Source organism: Populus trichocarpa, chromosome 1 (assembly GCF_000002775.5).
Source record: "Populus trichocarpa isolate Nisqually-1 chromosome 1, P.trichocarpa_v4.1, whole genome shotgun sequence".
Lineage (NCBI taxonomy): Eukaryota > Viridiplantae > Streptophyta > Magnoliopsida > Malpighiales > Salicaceae > Populus > Populus trichocarpa.
Window position 1 is genome coordinate 22117229 of NC_037285.2, and position 16748 is coordinate 22133976.

Consider the following 16748-nt stretch of genomic DNA (forward strand, 5'->3'; position numbering starts at 1 on the left):
CTTAAACTTAATCTGGACAATCGATTGGTGGAGAGGGCTCAATTGGGATAGTCATAATAGTTTAGGGGCAAATCTATTCCTTATAAAAGAAAAACAGCAATATTCAACGTGGTCATTCTCCAGGAAAATTGAGATGGATTGAATAGGAAGTCGGCACGTATGAACACAATTGGTAGAGCCTTGCCAAGAGGGAAAACTCATATATCCAACGAAGACTGGCACCGTATGGAAACCGGCGAGGACATTTCTACGATTTGAAAACTCTTGCAAGGAATTTGTCAACCAGGAACAGCGCCCAACTCTCCTATATAGAACACCATCCTCTCCTATGACTTTTGCACTATCAGTTTGAACTTCTCATCGAGTGTTTAGCCATGGCAATGAACAGCAAACTCTTGCTTCTCTTTGCCCTTGCTGTTGTCTTCTCCTGCAGAAGCACAGACGCCTTGAAGGTTAAAGCCACTCGTATCCAATTCTACATGCACGATGTTATTAGCGGTCCAAATCCAACTTCTGTCAGGGTTGCAGGCCCTGATAACTCCACCATCAGCCCAAATGCAACTGCTGCCTTGTTCGGGCCTATTTACATGATGGACAACCCGCTCACAGTCACACCCGACCCGAACTCCACAGTTGTAGGACGTGCACAAGGGATTTATGGTATGTCATCACAGAACGAGCTCAGCCTTCTAATGTCATTCACTGTTGGGTTCATTAGCGGACCTTACAATGGCAGCACGTTTAGTGTGCTTGGCCGGAATCCGATCATGAATGAGGTGAGAGAAATGCCTGTCGTCGGTGGCACCGGGATCTTCAGGCTTGCCCGTGGATATTGCCTGGCGAAGACCCACTCGATGGTTGGATTTGATGCCATCATTGGATACAATGTGACATTGTTACACTACTGATCGGCGAGGAGGCATTGCATGCGTTTTTTTTTTTCAGTTATTTATATATACATATTCTACTTTCCATGCAATAAATAACAGTACTAATCTTTTGTGTTCACTGAGCCTATTATTGCAGTAAATAACAGCACCATGTGATGTTTTTCTTCTCTCTCTATTTTTTTTTTGGGTGATAAATGAAGCTAAATTCCGCGGTAACAGCTTTGCAAAAGTCTTGAATAGGTTTGCTCTCTAAGGTTTGAAAAAGAATTTCTATATATATATATATATATATATATATATATTATCTATTTAAAATCCGATTACGAAGAAATTTAATATTAATGTCAAATGAAATTAAAGCAATCTTGTTTAAAATCCTACCCAGCTGCACTTTAATGTGCAAACTAATTATTATCACCGCACGGAAATGATTCAAATTTAACTGCTAATGAAAGAAAAGATATGGCTTATGTCGGTGTAGATGTGTTTTTTTGATATTATAAAATTTGTTGACTGATGAATATTAAATAAATATACACACACATTTAATATAATAAATTCAAAAATAGATAAACTAATAATCAAAAACTAAAGTTAGAAGTTAATATTCTTAATAAGAAGCAAAATTAAGATGCATTACAAAAAATTCTGCTAGTTAACGATAATATATATGTGCAATAAACTATGGAATAGAGGTAAGAGCATACACAATAAAACCATTTTCAAAGCTAATTCTTAATTGTTTAATTTCACAACAATTAAAATAAAATTTTAAAAAGTTTGAATGCTTAAAATTTTGGAAAAATATTTAATTATTTATACAAAATCCTAATTTTTTATTTATACATTTTTTCCTTGTTTTAATCATGTATTGTTTATTAACAACTTGATTTTTGAACCGACAAATACCTAAATCTCAACTTGTTATAGCAAAAAACAATCTAAAAATATATTTTAGAAACCATAATAATCTCATTTTCAACCTTAAAACAATCTTTAATTAGTCTAAAAATTAAAAAATTAAACAAAAAAAAACTATAAAGACCCAATTTAAAAAGAAAAACCACTTTCATTGAATTTTCCTATCGATGACAATCTCACGAACACAAAAATCATCATTTTATGAATTAAATATTAATGGCTAAAATTCATTTGTCCTCTCTGTTTTTTTATGGCCTTTTTTTTTTTCTCATTTTACATTTAATGATTGAAACAAGAGGAAAAGAGGTTTTAAGATTGAAATGTTTAGATCTAAAACAATAAGGACTAAAAAAGTATATATATAAAAAAGAAGACTTTAAAGATGAAATTAAACCTTCACAAAAACTTAAAGTAATAAATTGAACTTTTTCTGAATACCCAGAGACATAAAGTGTGGAAAATGAACTGCAACAGAAGTTTACTCGTGAAATCCCGAACTTGTATTTAAAAAGACCATGCATGTATCATGTACTTGAAGTCTGCATCACATTAGGGGTTAAATTCAGAGGCCTAGAATTGTAGCAGGATCGAAAATTCATAGAGCAAATCACAATTTTTTTTATGTTAGGGGTTAAATTGAAACAATTCTTAAACTTTGAAGGGGTTCTTGTAGTTTATCCTCTTCGTCATCCATGGGACTTTGAAGATATGACTCTTGCACATGATAGCTTCCGAAGTTGTAGGTTGCGGGCCCCTAATGTAGAACATTAATTAAGGCTTCTAGAAGTTTGGTAGGGTATTTGAGTTGGTAGGGTATTTGCTAGTGCACGCTATAAAGATGCGGGTTAATTATAGAGCTATTTCAACCGGCTTTTTTTTTTTTTTTTTAAGAAAATTAAATATATTGATTTTTTCATTATATTTTTTTTATATATAAAAATTTCATTTATAAATTAAAATATTTATAAATGGATCTAATTAAACAAATTAATATCTAATAATTTTTTTTAAAAAATTAAAATATTTGATCTAAAAAAATAAATGTGAAAAAAACATCAAGATCAATTCTTAAAAAAAATTGAATGTTCAAAGATGAAATAAGGCTTCTAGAAGTTTGGTAGGGTATTTGAGTTGGTAGGGTATTTGCTAGTGCACGCTATAAAGATGCGGGTTAATTATAGAACTATGTCAACCGTGTTTTTTTTTTTAAGAAAATTAAATATACTGATTTTTTCATTGTATTTTTTTTATATATAAAAATGTCATTTATAAATTAAAATATTTATAAATGGATCTAATTAAACAAATTAATATCTAATAATTTTTTTTTTAAATTAAGATATTTGATCTAAAAAAAATAAATGTGAAAAAAACATCAAGATCAACTCTTAAAAAAAATTAAATGTTCAAAGATGAAATTAAAAAAATAATTAATTTTAAAAAAGATCAAAGTTAATCCATGCTAATATTTGAAACCCCTAAATAGAAACTTAATTTTTTTTTCTCCTAAGATTATGACAACATAATTACACCGTGTAAAAATAATTAGGAAACACCCCTTAATTTAACCCCATAAAATTCACCAATGACTAACATGTTCACTTGAAAAGACTATTACACCCATACAAGACAACTTATTTTGGGAATCTTCAATGAAAAAAATAAAGCTTTTACTATGAATTGTTATAGTGAAAACCCCACACGTTTTAGATTATAGTTAATTGATAAGCTCGGTTTTATCAGTGAATTAACATAAGAGATTTAGAACTTTAAATCTAACTTAAACTGGGTTTTTAGTTGAACCAAATACGATATTAATTTAACAAAACTTGTTTGATCCAATTAATTTTTTAGTGATTTGACTTAACTAGTTCAGACGTAACAAAAGCAATAACCAAGAAAAAAAAACAAAAATCATATAAACAGAAAATTACATCATAAGCTAGCCAGAAAATGAATGAATTAATTTCTTTCAATGTTAGAAATTATTTAATAATTTATCAAATACTCAATTAATTTCTTTCAATGTTCCAATGTTTAGCCATGGCAATGAACATCAAACTTTTGCTTCTCTTTGCCTTGCTGTTGTATTTCTCTTTGCCCTTGTTGTATGCAATTCTACACGCACAATGTTACTGGCGGTCCAAATCCAACTGCTGTCCGGGTTGCAGGCCCTGATAACTCCACCACCAGCCCAAATACAATTGCCGTCATGTTTGGGTATTTTTACATGATGGACAACCCGCTCACAGTTATGTTTGGAACAAATTTGCTTAGAAGAAAAATATAGGAAATTTTGATATTTAAAGAAATATCAATACTAAAGGCCGAATCATCAATAAAACAATAAAAATGATATATAATTATTTATTAATTGGCAAACCATTTTTTTCTCACTTTTCCATGACATTGAGTAAATGTTCATCAAAATCAACAAGCTTGAGAGTTGACATTACTTTTATATAATACCATTTTTATCCTTATATGTTAGAAAATAATTTTATAAGGGAAATCAAACATTCATCAACATGTAAAAAATTGATAAGACTATATATATATATATATATATATATATATGGGTGAGCAAAAAAACCAAAAAACTGATTAAACCAAGAAAATCGGGAAAAAAATAATCGAAAAAACCGAATCGTGAAAAAAACCGATTAAAATTTTGAAAAAACCGATCGGTTCGGTTTCATAAGCCTGAAACCGAACTCAAAACAAAAAAAACCAGGAAAAACTAAGCCAAAACCGAAAAAACTGAGACAAACCGGAAAAAACCAAAAAAATCGAGCCAAACCAGTTTGAACCGGTTTTTGTCCTAAAAAACCAAGCCGAACCGAACCGAAATCGGTCGGTTTGAACTGGTTTCGGTTTTTTTTTAAATTTTTGGTTTGGTTATTTTGTTTTATAAAAACCGAACCGAACTGAAAATGATCATCCCTAATATATATCATGAATATATTCATTTTTTAACATGATTTACTGGTAAGCAGTTATTTTCAAGAGCCAAACTACCGGGAGAGCCTGCTAACTTGAGATCCCTAATCGATCACATATTTATTTACATATTTATTTATGAGTTGAGAAATGCAAGTCGTAACATTCTTTAACAATTTTTATCTATTCACTAAATAAGATTTGCATGTCAAAATTTGTTAGCATTTCAATGTCTTCAACAATTTTGTTATATATATAAACAAAGAGATTTTAGGTTTAAACCATATAGCTCCAAAAAAATATTGTCTTTTATACTTATAAACTATATATATAGAAATGGTGACCTTGTTATAAATAATAATAATAATAATAATAATAATAATAATAATAATAATAATAATTGTTTAAGTGTACATCTCTCTTTCTCTCTCTCTAAATAATATTTTTTTTACCACTTGAATCACTCTTATGAAGTCTTGGGTTTAAAATATATAAAAAAAACTCAACTATTTATGATAAAATAACATCAAACAACAAGGAAAAAGTTATTTTTTATAAGTGATCAAGGAGCATATAACTCTTTTATTTGTCAGGCATGCCTCAAACCGGGTCATCATGCACTTAAATGCTATCATCATTTTGATCTCTCTTACCAAGATCAATCCCAACATCGCCCACCTCATGCTTTTCTTGCTGCCCGACATCACCATGCTGATCATGAGTGGCATCCCGACACAAGAGCCACACATCATCTAACAAATGATCTAAACAACATTCATCTTCGAAATGAGGACTATGATGGCCACGATCATATTCAAGTGGCAAATGGTGCAGGTTTGAAAATTAATTCAAGTGATACTTCCACTTTATCTTCCCCATCCAAATCCTTTGTTCTAAACCAAATACTATTAGTTCCTGATATTAAAAAAAATCTTTTTTCAGTCCACCGTTTCTGTCAAGATAATAACGTTTTCTTTGAGTTTCATGCCTCCTTTTTTCTTGTGAAGGACTACTTGGGGAACGTCCTGCATCGGGGACCACTTCGTAACGGCTTTTATAATTTTTCAGTGTCGCTTGCTCGTCTTCAGCCGTAAGCTCTTTCTAGTATTCGAATCTCTGCCACTTTGTGGCATCGGCGCCTTGACCATGCTTCCTTCCTGGTTATTAATAAAGCAATTTTCTTTCGCATTACTAATAATGCAAGTTCTATTTGCTCTTATTGTCAAATGGCCAAAAGCCATGCTTTGCCTTTTTCCAATTCACATATCTCTGTTCCGAAACCATTAGAATTATTATATTCGGATGTTTGAGGGCTAGCACCCATCTTATCAACTACAAGTGCACATTATTACATAAGTTTTTTTAGATGATTCGACCAAATTTTTATGGCTCTTCCCATTAAAACTCAAATCTGATGCATTACAAACTTTTCAAAAATTTCAAGCTGCAATCGAACATCAATTTAATACTAAAATTAAAGCCATCCAAACTGATTGGGGTGGTGAATATTGCACCTTAAATTAATTTTTACAAATTCAAGGAATTAATCATTGAGTAACATGTCCTTATACGCATCAACAAGCTGGCGCCATTGAAATTCGTCATCGCCAAATTGTGGAGTTGGCCTTGCCTTACTTGCTCACTCCTATTTACCAAATATTTTTTGGGAAGATGCCTCCTCAACTGCTGTTTATATCATTAATCGTTTATCCACTTTAATTTTACAGCACAAATCACCTTATGAAATGGTCAATAATTCTAAACCCGATTTTAATTTTTTACTAGTTTTTGGATGTGCTTGTTGGCCCTACTTACACCCATATAATAAACATAAAATGGATTTTTGATCCAAAACTTGTATCTTCATCGGCTATAGCATTGGTCATCGGGGGTATAAATGCTTAGATGTCTCCACTGGCAAAATATATGGGCTTTTCCCAGTGTTTTATTGTTAAGTATAGTTATGGTTTTTTCGATCGATCTGTTTATTCAGCAAATAAATAGCAGTTCCATTTATCAATATGTATGGTCTTGGACCATCAACAATTTTGTTATATATATAAACAAAGAGATTTTAGGTTTAAACCATATAGCTCCAAAAAAATATTGTCTTTTATACTTATAAACTATATATATAGAAATGGTGACCTTGTTATAAATAATAATAATAATAATAATAATAATAATAATAATAATAATTGTTTATGTGTACATCTCTCTCTCTCTCTATAAATAATTTTTTTTTACCACTTGAATCAGCCTCTTAGAGTCTTGGGTTTAAAATACATAAAAAAAGCTCAACTATTTATGATAAAATGACATCAAACAATGAGGAAAAAGTTATTTTTATAAGATACAATAACAATGGTGACCATTGAATTCTAGAAAAAAGGTTCACTTTCAGAAATTGAAATCCTTTATTAATCTTTATGAGTTTTAGAACATATTTTAAGTATTTTCTTTTACTGTATTTTGTTATAATATGTAAAATATTTTTCACGAGAATGACCACTCCATAGTTCATAATGCTCAACTCAATAGTCATTAAGAGTTTAAGGATTTCATTGAGTAGAATATTTTTTTTCTCAATATTATAGATATATTTTTGGACGCGATTATGTCAACTAGAAGTTTTTAGCGATCATACACTTACATACATGTAGATTAAAAAATATAAATGATAGAATTTAAACTAAAAATATTCTTTCCTCTCAATAGATTATTTATCACTTGACTATTACTAGCTGAGTTATTATCTAATTTTGACATTAAGTAGAATATATAATGTATCAACACTTGAAAATAAGGTGTCAAACTTAATTTACATATAGTTATTACTTTATTTCCAGTAGGTTATTTTTTATATTTAATCAATACAATAAATTTAATTTTAACTTATTTTACTAAAATAGCCGTCTCTTTATGTACGTTATATTATTTTAAAAAATGTCAAATATGAACATACATTTGACATGGCTATATATTAAATATTTTATCAATTTTAGCATATACATGGCTATACATTAATTAAGTTTTTTTCAATGAATTTTAGGGTTTTGCTGTAGAACTTCTCGTCACAAGTTTTTTTTTTTTTGAGACATGAAATTGTAAATGAAGACAAAAACTAAAGAGAATATAAAAATATATTTCGTGACAACTAAATAGGGGCCCCAATGCTTTTTTTTTTCTTTTTCAAAAAGTAAAATGCCTTTCCCAAAACTTGATCAATTGCTCATGTGTAAGCTTGAATTCCATTAGGTTTGATAAAGGTGGAATAATTCCCAAGTTCCTTTTTAGGTTGCAGCCTATCATCTGCTCCAACCACCTATGCTTCTTTTAATTCCTTTTTAGTACTTTATATTACCAATTAATTCAGAGCTTCTTAATTAATTAATTTGATTGAAACTGACTTTATATCCGCATTATTGATGAATTAATGAACTAATGATGATCCAAGAAAACTTTAAATCAACATACACTCAGCTCTTTCATACCAATCAGGTGAGAGGCTAAAATCAATGGGAAGAAATATTTGAAATCCAAAAGATAACAAAATAGAAAACAGTTTGTAAGTAATTATTTAACTTTAATATTCACTTCCAAGCAAGCAGAAGAGAACAAAATAGATAGTTTTCTCTCCCTTTTACATTTTTTTAATTTGGTGTAAAAAGAAAATGAAAAAGAAAAAGAAAAAGACAAAGAAAAAGATGAAGAAGGAGAGTTTTTGTAAACTTTTTGTATGGCCGGCAAGTCAACTCATGAGTTGTTGATCCTAGACCTGATTTGAGCTAGGTTTAATATTGTTAAATCAGATTTTAATTACCGCGATTAAATTTAATTATTTATTGAATTAATATGTGATGTGATTGATTTGGTTAAAATTTAAGTGAGATTTAATTTAATTTTTTTAAAAAATAATTTTGAAACGACATGTTTTAATTTTTATAAAAATCTTATAAAATACCGAGTTTCAACTATTTAATTTATAATCAAATGAATTTTATAACTATATAGCTTCTCACCTGACAAGAAAAAAAAAACATGTGAAAAGGAATTCATCTGTCTGGTCTCTCACTCTCAAGAACTAGATCTCTTTGAGCTCTTAACCATGGATATTCCATCTGCTTCTATCTTCCCTGAACATTCCAAGATCGAGCATTAATATTCTCAATAATATATATATATATATCCCCCTCATCGTCCGCTACAGAAAGAGAGAGGATGGTTAGAGAGATGGGTGGATGACTCCCACCCACTCAATCATAAGCCGACCCAACCCTCTCCCTCCCTCCATGGACATCACATTCTTCCTCAGTCTCTCTCTCTCTCTCTCGCCCCATAAATCCGTAACTCTCTAACCTTTTCCCCCCTTAAAAACCACTATACATGCATCACATAAACGAAAGGAAACCACTAAGACACCCCACTTACATACCATACCATTTCAGTTTTCTATTTTGCCCGACACATTTTCGTGTACACTTCTGACTTCTTGCTCTCTCTCTCTCTCTCTCTATTATTAATTGCTACTAGTTAGTATTTTCTTCTTTCTTTTAGTTAATTCCCTTTTCTTGTTTTTGTTTACCTTTTTCTTTATTTAATTCTTGGTATCTCTCGCTCCTTCTCTCTATCTCTCTCCGTGTGTGTGTGTGTATATATATATCTATATCTATATATACTACGTAACTTTGCTTAGTGTTCACTTTTCTCTTGTTAAAGAATTCTATTCTCTCCCTTGATCTGTACTCAAATCCATAGTTTTCATAAATTAGCACTAAAAAAGATGTCTCTGGAGTTGGTATCTGAACCTGTTTGTTATGTTCACTGCAACCTCTGCAACACCATTTTAGCGGTACAGCACTCAATTCCCCCCCCTCCCCTCCCCTCCCCTCCCCTCCCCTTTCCTCTCTCTTTCTCCGTGTATGTAATATATATATATATATTCTCTCTCTCTTTTTCATGACCTAGCTAGTGACATCTGGTGAGGTGTTTAGTCTCATATATGATGTCTCTTCAGAGCTGAATTTGGTCATACCTGCATCATGTTCAGTCATCAGCAAAGCTCTTGTTGGTGAATGTTTTTTGGTTTTATAGGTTTCTGTAGCTAAGAGGATCGTTCAGCTGAAATGATTGGGGCTGAGAATATATATAGATAGATAGATAGATAGAAACATGTGGTTAATTTGTAGAATAACAATGTAAACCCAATTTTTTTTTAGATGACATTATCTTGGTGTTTATATAAGAAAAAACATTATCTTGGTATGATTTCCTTTCATCCATCATGGATCAAAGATTTTTCTTGATTCTTCTTTGGAATAGTCAACAATTCTCTCTCCTGTGTCATATTTTATGACAAAATCTATCTGGGTTTTACCACCAAAGTCTGCAAAATCATTTCATAGAATTCTTGTGTACCGTTACGATCGAGCCTTTTCATCAGACCTTGATTTGAAAACTTAGCGGTTAAAGAAAGCCAGAGAATTCATCAAAACCCATATGATTTAAAGCCTTTGGTGATCTATCAAATAAGAAGAAGCTAGGAAAGTACCAGCATTTCAAGAAGTTAAAGAAAGGCAATCCAAGGTCCTTTGACTAGGGCTACAGTTAGGTATTAGGGTTCTTACCTGGCAGGTAATGGTACCAGTATTAGAAAAGAAGCTTTTCTTAGCCTTGCAGAAACTTTAGACACTTTCAAATTTTCATGCTACTAATCTACTGCTCATGAAGGCTAGATAGCTATTTCTACCCATGGCTTTCCATTTACTAATTCATCAGAGTATTGATGACCTTTTGTCATTAGACATTTCTTGGAATGAACTGGTTAACTGTTCAAGATCTCTCTCTCTCTCTCTCTCTCTCTCTCTCGGAGGTGGGTGCTTCTGTTGCTGCTTACCAAGGACTTGAAATGATTACTTTGATCTAACATATTAATTATGTTGCATGTTTTCAGGATTGTGTATCCCTGTAAGTACAAAAGGGAGTGCTTTGCTTTGTTTCTACTAGAGTTTGTGGAGAGCTGGCAAAGAGAATCATGGCCAAGCCAAGCCATAGCCCAAATAAATGCTTTTACTCTCCTTTTCAAACCCTTTCATCATAGCAGGCCTCTATAAACAACCCTTTTTGAAGTGCATTCTCCTATAATACAATCTCTTTCTTTTTCTCCCCAATATCTTTTATAGAAATGAAGATCCAAAGCACTATACACAAAGATCAGTTAAAATCATTTCTATCTCTTTATTCATTACCATCTTCGATAGCTGTGTTAATTTAGTCTTTATGGTTCCGTTCCAGTCAAGTCTTTTTCAATCTCCTCTCCCTCACTCCTTCTCTCTCAATCACTGTATGTGTTGGCTATTGTTTTGCTTTTATCATCTTGCTTCTGTGTCAGGGCAAAAAGTCAGTATAGCACCGAAAGGAAAAGGATATGGAGGGAAAAGAGAGAGAGAGAGAGAGAGAGAGAACGGAGGCATTTGAATCAAGGGCAGGTCCTTATAGTTATTACCATGTGAGATGTCTGTGAGATCAGTGGTAAATGAGTAACAAGTCCTTAATTTCGATCCCTACATATAGAGAAAAGAATCACTCAAGCAGATCGATCCGAGCCCCATTAGTAACCCTAAAATAATGAAAAAAAGATGCACTCACTTGCAGAGAAAAGATTAATTGCTTCATTACTCCCCTCCTCCTTCTCACATACACCCTTTCCTTCTCCTCTTATTTCCAATAAGTAGTTCCATTTCAAGTTGCAACCCTACCTTTAATTGCTTCTCCTCCTTGTCCCTTCTTATGTCCTAACTGGCCTGTATTTCTTATGACATATCAAAAAACCTTTTCTTTTCTTCTTCTTCTTTTTTCTCACGAGATAAGACGCACGAGAGGCCTCAGCTTTTCAAAACTTTCTTTGTTGATGTCAAGACTTGATATGATGTTTTATCGATGTCGTCTAGTTACCTTTTCAGAGTTATCAAAGTACTAAAGTTGAAGTATATATCTTCGAAGTTAGTTTCTTAATTAATTTTCTTATTAGTGGCTATATATCATCAATTCATGTCTTACAAATATAGATCATTATTATATGCAATGGTCCAACTAGTTTTAAAGATGTGGGCTTGACTTAAAAAGCTCAAATAACAAACTAACAAAACCTAGCCTAATTAACCTTCAGTTTTGGATGCTTGCTAGGGTTCTGTTAAAATTTGAAGCAAATTATACATTTGGATCTATCCAAGTGATTTCTTGTGACAATACAAGGCGCGCATTCCTTTCATGTTTCACAAATTCTTCATGGCAGGTTAGTGTTCCAAGCAGCAGTTTGTTCAATATTGTGACAGTAAGATGCGGGCATTGTGGCAATTTGCTGTCTGTGAACATGGGAGCATCCTTACAAACACTTCCTCTTCAAGATCCCCAAGTGAGTATATATCATTTCAGGGACATTCTTATGGTTAACTGTATACTCTTTATATTCTTTCCAAGAATATATTTATTTAAGGAAAATTTTAGAGAATAAGGGATGATTTTTTTCAATTAGAATTTATAACATTTCATAAAATAATATCAGTTTGATTTGACATGTTTTCTTTCTTATATCACCCACTTTCCCCTTTTTTTTTTTTTTTTTGATGTTTTTGTATGTGAGTTAATTTTGGCTATACTTGTCCTAGAACTTATAAATCCCTTTGCCAAACTATCACAGGCTTTCTTTCTTGGTAAGAAAATGTTTCTTGGTGCACCTCTCTAACTTGTTTGTGCAAAGTCACAGAAACTGCTCCTTATTAACTCAGAAGATTTGAACAAGAACTTTGGTTCATCTTCCAAATGTAACAAGGTCACTGCTTCAGAGTCTACTGAGCATGAACCGCCTAGGATGCCCGCCATCCGCCGTGAGTCTCCCTCCCTCCCTCCCTCTCTCTCTCTCACAGTACGCTCACAGCTGGATACATGTGTTACTGGGTGTGTATGTTCTTTGCTATCAGTCATTTTCCATGTCCAAATTGTACTTATGTGTAGGTGATAAATACTACCATAGCGTGGTTGCGACCACATATTAGATGCATAACCAAACAACACGCGTAGGGTTAAGATATGATGGACCTAGAAATGTTGATGACGACCACAAAGCTAGCAAAGAGTAAATGAGCCAGCAGAACCGATCACCCTATCAACTAAATACATACGTTTATGTATCTTTATATATGTTTTTTCTGCCTTGTAATACTAACAAAACATAATCTATAGGATTATTTCTTTTACAATGTTAATAAAGCATTCAAATGAAGCATTCAAATGAATCATTTGGGTTTTATCTAAAAAAAAATAATAAATAAAAATAATAATTAAAAATATCATGTATTATATACACTGGGTCAATTTATAGTATATATGTACAAGCAACGTAAATATTGAGTAAAATGATATCATTTAATATAATTTCTTATGGTTAATTTACACACACACACACACACACATATGTTAATGAACTAATTATTTCCCTGTCAATTGTGCAGCCCCAGAGAAGAGGCAGCGTGTTCCTTCTGCATATAATCGGTTCATCAAGTAATTAAGTTGATATATATATATTTCATGAACACCAATATCCCCTCCCCTATCTCTTTACATGAAGAATAAGTGTTGGTCTTCAAGCCCTTAAACTGAATGTAAAATCACTTCATTTGCAGGGAGGAAATTCAAAGGATCAAGGCTAGCAATCCTGACATTAGCCACAGGGAAGCTTTCAGCACAGCAGCCAAAAATGTGAGTTTGTCCTTCAATCATATATATATGTGGAAGTATTTATATTAATAATAACAAATACCTGCCTGTCAATTTGCAATCTAAATCTCTCGTAATTATTCTTAGGAGACATGGATATTTAAGTGACAAGGCTTGGATTTTTAGGAGGAATTAGATATAAATATTGTGTGTTTTCTTTCTGTTCTAATATAATAGAGATTAATGAACATTCAGCACTACAATACTTTTTCATGGCACATTTCTATATATATATATATATATATATATAGAAACTCAATAGGTCTTAAACTATTTTTAATGATGCATTAATTTGTTTTTAATGGTGCTTTCTCATTCTTCCATTGACAAGCCTCCATCTCGGGCATTGAACCAAAAGAATAAAATAATAATAATCCATTTTCACATGTTTAAATTGGATTAGATTACTCTTTAAGTGTAGCAAATAATGATAAATGGATAATCATTTGATTTTCGAGCTTGGCATGTCAACTTTGTTAATAAATCCCAAATTAAATTCCCAATGTTTGCAAAGAATTTTTGCACCCAACCCATGTCCCCGCCCCCACCTCCCTATTTATTTATTTCCATAATATAATCAGTGTCATGTCAATTGTTAATTGGGTGCTCAGACTTTTCGTTCAAGCCTTGTTAATTAGTGATAAAGCCTAGATTTCAGCAATTATGTTATCTAATCAGTCCATAATTCTCTTCCTCTACTATTGGTGCTAAGACTGCTAATAATTTAAAATGCACTGAAGGAAACAAAATAAAAAGAATATCTTGTCATGGATGTGAAGTCATCTCAATCTGACATGACGCCTTCAGCTAAATAACTCGAATTTATAATTTGATACACACACACACATAATATATAGGTACAAAAAAGAGTTCTGAAATAGGCAATAATAAAGAGGAAGAACTTTCGATAAATTAGGCAAAGCTTCAGGGTTGGCGTGTTCATTGCAAGAACTATATATTCCTAGGAATATATTTACGGAAATTGCAAATTAAATTGCACACGTAGTCTAGACCATATGTATAAATGGAGATATATTCTTGTCCAAATTAAAAATATTCGAACACTGAATCTTTTTTTAATTCTTTCAAGATGGGTTTGATCACCTCTTGATCTGTTTAAATTTTATTCATTTCTTTTTATCTGTTTTATTCTTGAGATACCTCTAATTAACCTTCAAATAATAATAAAAATAAAATCTCAACACATGTCTTAAGGATAGCCTCCCTCCGGCAAGTCCCATTAATAATCAATATATATATCTGTTTTTTCAGTGGGCACATTTTCCTCACATTCACTTTGGACTGAAGCTGGACAGCAACAAGCACGCTAAATTAGACCACCAGTCATTTGCAGGAGAGGGCACCCAAAAAACTAGTGGATTGTACGAGATCAATGGCTCCCTGTGAGTAGCACGTAGAATTACATATCTCTATTTCAAGCCACGGTTTTTCTATGTATAAACAATAATAACAACTCGATCGATCGAAGATTATTACTGCATATAAGAGGTTTGATGTTGAAGTCTCCTAATTAACAAAATAGGAAGACCGGCCCCCTCTTGAAGAGCCTCACAGCCCCATGCATGCACAAAAACCTTCCCCGTTTCATAAATATATATATTTGTGTGCTAATCTCATGCTCTTAATTAATTTGTGACTGCTGTTCCAGTTATTTATCATTTCTTCATTTATGTTTGGATTCTATTATAAACTCAATTACAATATTCTCTAAAACACTGTGCATTTGGTTTTCGTAACCTCTCTCTGTCTCTCTCAAGAAGACAAAATGGACAGCCATGTCTGTCTACTGTGGTGGCCATAAAGGACCACTTAAGCGGTATGACATTCAATGATTTAGTGTTCCACTCAAAGAACCATAAGCTCAAACCATGGGGAGAGAGTTTCTGAAGTGTATTGTATGGTGCAGTAGTGGCTCTGCCTATCGCAAGAAACCTGAGAGAGAAAGGTGCACTGTGAGCAGAAGCACTCGAGAGACTTAATCTCAATTGGTAAAAAACCTGTTCCGAAAATATCTTTTAAAATCGAATGAAAAAAAAAAAAAAACATTGAAAACATTTTATTAGGAATCGATCCTCTTGCCAAATGCACTGAGCCTTGTCGACTAGAAGAAATGCATGCATTCATTTATTAATTTAAAAAACACGGAGACGCAGTACTGTTATTCATCAAAAGATAAGTGCCAAGCCATAAGCAGACATGTATTGAAGGGAAAACAAAAAACAATGATCAAATAAGTACACCAAATTTGATGGGACGAAAACATGCAGAGATGACAAGACATACCACCTCAAAGCACATTTAATTTGTGTAAGTCTAAGGCAGGCCAGCCATTAATTTCATGTATATATGCAGTGATCTTTTTTCTTTATGATCATAGATATGCTATTCTTCCACATGTCACTGCGCTTTTTATGCACCTTAGCTAGCTACCGTGTGCTTTCTTCATTGTTTGCAAACTAAGAAAAGAACAAGAGAAAAGAAGAAATTTATTGAACGATATTTAGCTGCAGGCAAAGACAAGAAACCCTAGATTTTCTCTTAACCACTAGAGAATCTTTACCCCCGCCCCCCCCCCCCCCCCTCTTTTAGGGTTAGGTCAAGCTTAGCTGTCAGCGCCTCTCTTTCCGTACTTGCTAGAGATTAACACAATCTTAAGCAATGTAATAATTATTGTGGTACTAACAATCATAATCAACTTTATTAAACCCCACTTTGACATTAGGGTTCTCTTTCTCAAAAGCAAAACTATAGTACTGCTTTAGCACTACTAATTTTTTTTTTTTTAAAGGGAGACCCTTCAAGGTTGCCTGCAGTGTAATGCTGACGAGATCAAAACCCTAGTTAGCTGTAATTACTCTAAGATAATCACAGCTTAATCGGATGGCTGCATGTGATCACTAATTTTTCACCGTTGACATGATTTCTAATACTGTACTATCAAAAAATGCACCGTAGAAAAAGTGGACTGTAAATTCCGCGACATCCATCTGTGCGTAGTAGCTAAAGAGCATCGAACCGGGGCATAGCGCAGGTGTATTATATATGAAGGCACGGATGCAATGATACCTAGAGAGAAAAATAGAAAGGGGACTAGGGTTATTGCTATGTGCAATGCAAGTGTAACTGGGGCAAGGAGGTTTGTCTGCTGGGATGGGGCTGAGAGTACAGAATCTGATATGTCAAATCATGCAGTCTGTCTTT

At 32.7% G+C, this 16748-nt stretch overlaps 2 protein-coding genes across 5 annotated transcripts; both read left to right on the forward strand.

Annotated features, from left to right (window-relative positions):
- Positions 1-220: 220 nt before the first annotated feature.
- On the forward strand, positions 221-1059 carry LOC7472993 (dirigent protein 23). Its single transcript, XM_002299620.4, has one exon. It carries the CDS (start codon positions 375-377, stop codon positions 906-908), a length of 534 nt encoding a protein of 177 aa, XP_002299656.2. The 5' UTR covers positions 221-374; the 3' UTR covers positions 909-1059.
- Positions 1060-8836: 7777 nt separating this feature from the next.
- Positions 8837-15158, forward strand: LOC7472992 (axial regulator YABBY 5). 4 transcript variants are annotated; one of them, XM_002299619.4, is made up of 6 exons: positions 8837-9227; positions 12046-12165; positions 12517-12637; positions 13262-13310; positions 13433-13508; positions 14799-15158. In XM_002299619.4, exons 1-6 carry the CDS (start codon positions 9138-9140, stop codon positions 14931-14933), a joined length of 591 nt encoding a protein of 196 aa, XP_002299655.3. In that variant the 5' UTR covers positions 8837-9137; the 3' UTR covers positions 14934-15158. The 4 variants fall into 4 exon arrangements, with proteins under 4 accessions (XP_002299655.3, XP_024453751.1, XP_024453762.1 ...); XM_024597983.2 differs by having other exon boundaries at positions 8841-9227; positions 12511-12637; XM_024597994.2 differs by lacking the exon at positions 8837-9227 and adding an exon at positions 9234-9603 and having other exon boundaries at positions 12511-12637.
- Positions 15159-16748: the final 1590 nt, after the last annotated feature.

Coding starts and splice junctions, on each gene's coding strand:
- LOC7472993 (XM_002299620.4), top strand. CDS start 375: ATGGCAATGAACAGCAAACTCTTGCTTCTCTTTGCCCTTGCTGTTGTC.
- LOC7472992 (XM_024597983.2), top strand. CDS start 9,138: ATGCATCACATAAACGAAAGGAAACCACTAAGACACCCCACTTACATA. Junction 12,638..13,261: donor TAGGATGCCCGCCATCCGCC/GTGAGTCTCCCT, acceptor TCAATTGTGCAG/CCCCAGAGAAGAGGCAGCGT. Junction 13,509..14,798: donor TCAGCACAGCAGCCAAAAAT/GTGAGTTTGTCC, acceptor CTGTTTTTTCAG/TGGGCACATTTTCCTCACAT.